This window comes from Arachis ipaensis, chromosome B01 (genome assembly GCF_000816755.2).
Source record: "Arachis ipaensis cultivar K30076 chromosome B01, Araip1.1, whole genome shotgun sequence".
Lineage (NCBI taxonomy): Eukaryota > Viridiplantae > Streptophyta > Magnoliopsida > Fabales > Fabaceae > Arachis > Arachis ipaensis.
In genome coordinates, this window is record NC_029785.2 from 135,264,233 (window position 1) to 135,269,946 (window position 5,714).

Below are 5,714 nucleotides of genomic sequence, written 5' to 3' on the forward strand. Positions count from 1 at the left end.
TGGACTAAGCTTCACCTCTCATCCCTCGATTTCACAAGCCACTGCAATTGAGAATAAGAGATAGAGTTCTTTCAAAAATTAGGACACCCAATACTCTTTAGGATTTTTAATTTTCTTTTTTAATTTCTTAAATTAATTTATTTTCACCTAAACCTCACTAAAATCTACCTTGTTATGTAGACACTAAACTTAACAGAAACAGAACCCCACTAACTAATGATATATCACTTTTTGTCTACTGTTATCAATCTTTTGTGTGTGCATTTTGTGTCTATCCTATAAAATCTTTCATGGGTACTTTTCTCTATTTATGAAAAAAGGATAAATAGGTCTCCGACCTTTTATCCTGCAGACATTTTTGTTCTTGACCATTGAAAAATATTTTAAAGTCCCTATCCTTCACAAAACTTGGACGAATCAGTCCTTGACGAAGGCATTTGGACGGAGGAACTGATCCGTCCAAGTTTTGTGAAGATCAAGGACTTAAAAGTATTTTTCAATGGTCAGGAACGAAAATGTCCGTGGGTCAAAAGGTTAGGGATCTATTTGTCATTTTCTCAAAATGTTATATAAATGTTCTCATGGAAATAACTGACAAGAAGAAAAGAAGCAGGTGAAGTGATAAGAAAAGTGAAAAAGGGGATAAGGTAAGGCAGACACTGCAGAGGAGAGGAAGCTACGCGAAAACGCGAAGCTCCGATATGGACAGAGATGGGGAAAAGGTAGAGATGTTTCAAGTTGGACCATGCCAAGATGCATATCAATTCGGATTTTTAATTGGCAAAAGATTCTCCAAACTCATAAAGACTAGGCTCGCTACTGACCTCATTCTTCATAATCAGCTTCTGCCTTTTGCCAATAATACCCTTCAATCCCAATCATTCCTCCAAACCCTTTTCGATAATAATCAAAGAAAATTTCCAAGATATTGGGATGAACTCTTGGGTACTGCAGCAGGCAGCGCAGTGCCTCTTCTTCATGTAACTCTGAAATTTTCAGACCGGAGTCAAATGCTGCTACTTTATTAACAGTAATATCAAATATCAAATTTATGGTATCTATTTTGGTTGTGCAGATTTTACTTATCAACTTCAGGAAGGAGATTCTTCCGTTCATTCCAAAAGAAGGAGCAAAGAGTTCCAGTGCAGATACCTTGGATGACTGCTCTGATGTTCTTGTTGTGGGCGAATCTATGGCCATTGCGGCGCACAATGAGGATGCAAATGTTGCGCTTGTTGGCCACACGTGAGGTTAAATGCTTAATGTTTCAGTTATTTATTGCACTAGCTTCAGTTGTTTTCAATTTTCATTGTGGACTTCAATCAAATATGCAGCTATTTAATCAAAGGAATCTTGCCGGATGGAATGTTCTTCGTTGGTTACACTTATGCTGGAGAGCTTCCAAGCTGTGCCTTTGGCTTCAATAGCCATGGACTGGTAAACTAGCATTCCTCATTCCAAGTTAATTTATACATATACATGCCTGGACTTAAGAAATTATCCTTTGATAACATCCTAAATGAAGATTCTCGAGAATTCTAGTACCTTATCAAGAGGTGTAATTCAAGCAAAAATGTTATTTAAGTACAAAACTGTTTTGTGATCCTCTTAGGCCTTCACTCTGGATTCTGTACCGCCGGCTGAAGATGAGATCGTGGCCGGTGGCATAGGTCGCAACTTCATCTCTCGAGACATTCTTGAAGCTACATGCATAGAGGATGCCATCAGTCGGATCCGGTCATCAGAAATTTCTGTGGGGCATTGCTACAACTTAATTGAAACAAGTACACGCAGAATACTCAATGTAGAAACTGCCTCTAGGAAGCGGGATTCAGTTTTTGAGGTGGGGGAACCACCTTTCTTCCATGCAAACATGTATCTCCACCTACAAATTAATCAGGTAACTGACACACAAAATTATCCAAATCACAAAACACAGACGAATTACGAGTAGTTTGCAATTTCGCATATCAAGATATCATACATAATTCAATCAGTAGAACATTTCTTAATTCAGTGAGTAAATACATTCTTGGGTTTAATTCAAGGTACATGATGAGAACTCAATCAGCAGGCAGAAAAGGGCAGCTGCCCTGCCCAAAAAAACAAAAGAGGATTTCCTGTCACTATTAGGAGATGCAGATGACAGAAAATACCCCATCTACATGACAGGTAGTTTCGGACGGAAATCTGAATCCTTTCTCTTTCAATCTTATTTTTAACTATAAAATTTCCCCCCCTGCGATTATCTTCTCAGGTCCACTGCTTCACACGCTCTGCACTGCTGTTTTTGATCTGGACGAACAAACACTATCAATTATTAAAGGGAATCCTAAAAAAGGAGATGTTTCTCATGTCTTCTCTATCAAACGTTGCCATGGTGATCATCCTAATGCAATTTAACTATTATATGGATTGCAATACATGAAGCTGTTAGTGGAGATTCTATTATACTGGCTCATAGAGGCCCAGCATATGACCATCAAGACACCGCATAGCTGCAACCTGATCACAAGCAAATGACAACAAACCTTGTTTCATTATTTACACATTGAAGAACATTTAAATGTTAAATGGATCATTCATTACCTTTCCATGGATCTCATATTTGATAGGGCCATCTAATTCAGCTCCTAAAGCCATTAATTTAGTGACTGTAGTGTTGATGTCTGTTACAGTAAATGATAGAAGCGAAGAGTAGCCCTTATGCATCTGCACGACTTGGTCACTTGTGGCCAAGTGGTAGAGGTTGTTGAAATGGTTAGGTGACAAATGATCAAACAGAAGGAGGGCATGAGAGAAATAGGAAAGTATTTGGGGTTGGGTGAGTGCAAGAGGGCGAGGTGGAGAGGACCAGATTGAAGTTCGGCCCAGCGGAGAATGCACACGTTGGTGCTGAACCCCAACCCTTCGGAACGTCCTTATGCAGTTGCAATATCCACCTGAACGACGCCGCCATCAACCTTGATGGATTCTGTTCCTCTGTCACAGTTAAACGTCAAATTATCACCACTTGACACAATGGGGAAATAGATCTTCTCACCATCTAACATTTTCTCTCGTGTTCTTTCAACGGGGTGATCTTCTAAGAAAATATTTTTTTTGAGTTATTTTTTTTAAAAGATCTTATGAAAAAGTAAAAGTAATTGTATGTTTGGGTATCTCATGTAAAAATATCTATCAATTATGTTTGGGTATAACGATATAAAAGTACTTATTTATTTATTTATTAAATAAAAAAAATATTTTTTTTTAAGAAAAAAAGATCTTTTAAAAAAGATGTAAATTACAGCTTCTCAAAAAAGATTTTTTTTTTATTTTTTTAGTACTTTTACTTTTACTACTAGAAATTTGCCAAACACGCTAAAAAATAAAAAAAATATCTTTTTTTCATTAAAAAAGATATTTTTTTTATCAAAATAATGGCACCCAAACAAGCACTTAGTCTACTTCTTAAGCGTATAGTGTAAAATTATACGAGTTAATACTCAAAATGCTCCTAAAATTTTATCCCACGTAATTTAGTCTTTAAATTTTTAATTGACTCAAATTGTACGCTAAAATTTTGAGCCGTGCCTCAATTTAGCCATTTTGTCATTTTCTGTCACCGAAAAGCTGACCTGACAATTTTAAATGACGCCTGACACTGTCTAAACAATGCCGTTAACGCTTGGCGCAGAAAATATTCAAAAACAACGTCGTGTGACACGAGGGAGGGGGTTAAACAAAAGCCTAAACGTTAACCACTTCAAAAGCGAAATCCCAATTGACCCTTCTTCTTCCTCCTCCTCTTTTATACGTCCAGTAAAAAAAATCATTGTTGTCATTGTAACTGAAGTTTGAAAGTTTTTTCACTGGTTTCGCCCCTATAGTGAAGACGAAGTACATGAGAATCACGATTTCTTCAAAAACAGGTTAGTAACAAAATCGTTGCTCTCAACATATAATGCTCTGTTTTTTTATAAAATGTTGGTTGAGTTTTATTTTTCGTTTTTTTTCTCACTACTTCATCAGTGAATATTTTGGGGACATTGGTTGATTATGGTTGTTGCCTTGTTGGTGATGGTAGAATTCTTGCATATTAGAATTTATTTTTCTTTGTATGTTTGTGGTTGTGGTCAATTAAATCTTTTAATTCTTTGTCCATTTGAATAGTCATTGATTCTTCATAACCATTTTAAAATGACAATCTTATTCCTTCATATTCCATTTTAATTCTTTATCCATGAATTTTTGGCTGAAATTACAAACAATTTATTACTGGAGTAATCATTTTTAGAGCAATGGTATTACTCCTCTATCAATTTAAAATGACAATCTTATTCATTGATGGTTCTCTAATACAATTACTGTATATGCCTGGTAAAATCAGTAATGAGAGTTTATATTATTGTAAAAACTTGGTCTTGATCGATCGCATAAAATATCTTTTACTGAATTCCCAAAAAAGAAATTTACTTTTAAATATCTCATTATGTTTACTTTATAAATTTTTCTCCTTTATTTAGATTTATTTAATCAATAATTCCAAAAACAAAATATTTCTTTGCAATTCCAAAAGAGAGTTCATAATTATTATTATTAAAGCATGACAGTTAAAAGTAGCAAGTGTTAGTAGTAGTATTGTTAGATTACATTTGGTGAATGCTCTGTATTAATATTCAAGATATTAGAAATAAATATAAAATTAAGTAATTACTTTGAATAGAGAAGAGTGTTGAGTTAAGAAATTAACTAAATTAATTAATGATGACAAACATTATTTTTGAGCAAAATAAATAATTAGTGTTGATTAATTAAATCTACTTATTAACTAATTGTTTATTGTTGCAGGCCAAATGTTAATAGCACAAATGGAATAAAAGGCACTCAGCAAAGAATATTGGGCTGAAAGCAAAATAAAGAGCCCAAGCAATAGCAAAGAAAGAAACCAAAGAAATTAAATCGGGCCATGCACACTAATACCATCCAAGCCCGAACTGATTTCAGAATTGAAATTCCCTCTCTCTTGCTTAACCAAAAGCAACGTTCTTCTTCCTTCTAATCAAGTCACATCAAGATTTCAGAAAAAGCAAGAAAGAGAAAGAGAAGAAAAGCTTCTTCCATAAGCCATTAACCAAAGAAGCAAGAGAGAGAGAGTTGAAGCTTGAAGCACAGAGTACTCATGGCAGTTTGGGAGGATCTTGAGAATGACTCAAATGAAGAAGAAGAATCTGAAGGAGATGACAAAGACTGCTTCATGGCTGGAAACAAGGTTGAAGCTTAGAAGCTAAAACAGAAAACCCAAGCTAAATCAAGCTTAAGAAAGGTAATCCATATCATCTTGCATGCATCAGATCTTCATTCTTCATCCCCTACTCTCTGCTCTACCCGAAAATGGCTTTGAAGGGAAAGTTGTTTTCTGCCCCATTCTGCTGTGTATCTACGGACTTAATCAAAACTTGGGGACCAAGTTGCATCTCTATGGTTCAGATTTGGTTGACCAGTGAAAAACAATTCCGGTTACTTCTTCATGGCTTTCGGTCAAGTTGGAAAAGTCAGAAGCAAAGGTTCTACTTTGATGCTTGAGAAGAAAAAGTAAGCTTGTGGGTTGGTGAAGCTCAAGGCTCAAGGTGTTGACCTTGGAAGAAGAACCAAGCAACATGCAAGGAGATAAAAGAGGTTTGCTGTTCATTCAGAAACTAAGGAGAGAAAACCAGAGTGTGAGAACAGTG

At 35.6% G+C, this 5,714-nt stretch overlaps 2 protein-coding genes across 2 annotated transcripts; one reads left to right on the forward strand and one right to left on the reverse strand.

Annotated features, from left to right (window-relative positions):
• LOC107641474 lies at nt 457-2,914 on the forward strand. The gene is made up of 8 exons (XM_021106425.1): nt 457-980; nt 1,076-1,245; nt 1,335-1,437; nt 1,613-1,900; nt 2,049-2,172; nt 2,258-2,380; nt 2,679-2,749; nt 2,815-2,914. The coding sequence occupies exons 1-7, from the start codon at nt 702-704 to the stop codon at nt 2,699-2,701; spliced, it is 1,110 nt and encodes a 369-aa protein (XP_020962084.1). The 5' UTR covers nt 457-701; the 3' UTR covers nt 2,702-2,749; nt 2,815-2,914.
• LOC110264402 lies at nt 2,318-2,991 on the reverse strand. Its single transcript, XM_021106436.1, has 3 exons — nt 2,815-2,991; nt 2,590-2,720; nt 2,318-2,505 (listed from the first exon to the last, which is right to left on the reverse strand). Exons 1-3 carry the CDS (start codon nt 2,957-2,959, stop codon nt 2,449-2,451), a joined length of 333 nt encoding a protein of 110 aa, XP_020962095.1. The 5' UTR covers nt 2,960-2,991; the 3' UTR covers nt 2,318-2,448.

Coding starts and splice junctions, on each gene's coding strand:
- LOC110264402 (XM_021106436.1), bottom strand. CDS start 2,959: ATGGCGGCGTCGTTCAGGTGGATATTGCAACTGCATAAGGACGTTCCG. Junction 2,721..2,814: donor TTGCACTCACCCAACCCCAA/ATACTTTCCTAT, acceptor CAAGTGACCAAG/TCGTGCAGATGCATAAGGGC. Junction 2,506..2,589: donor AATATGAGATCCATGGAAAG/GTAATGAATGAT, acceptor GCTTGTGATCAG/GTTGCAGCTATGCGGTGTCT.
- LOC107641474 (XM_021106425.1), top strand. CDS start 702: ATGGACAGAGATGGGGAAAAGGTAGAGATGTTTCAAGTTGGACCATGC. Junction 981..1,075: donor GCGCAGTGCCTCTTCTTCAT/GTAACTCTGAAA, acceptor TTGGTTGTGCAG/ATTTTACTTATCAACTTCAG. Junction 1,901..2,048: donor TCCACCTACAAATTAATCAG/GTAACTGACACA, acceptor GTTTAATTCAAG/GTACATGATGAGAACTCAAT.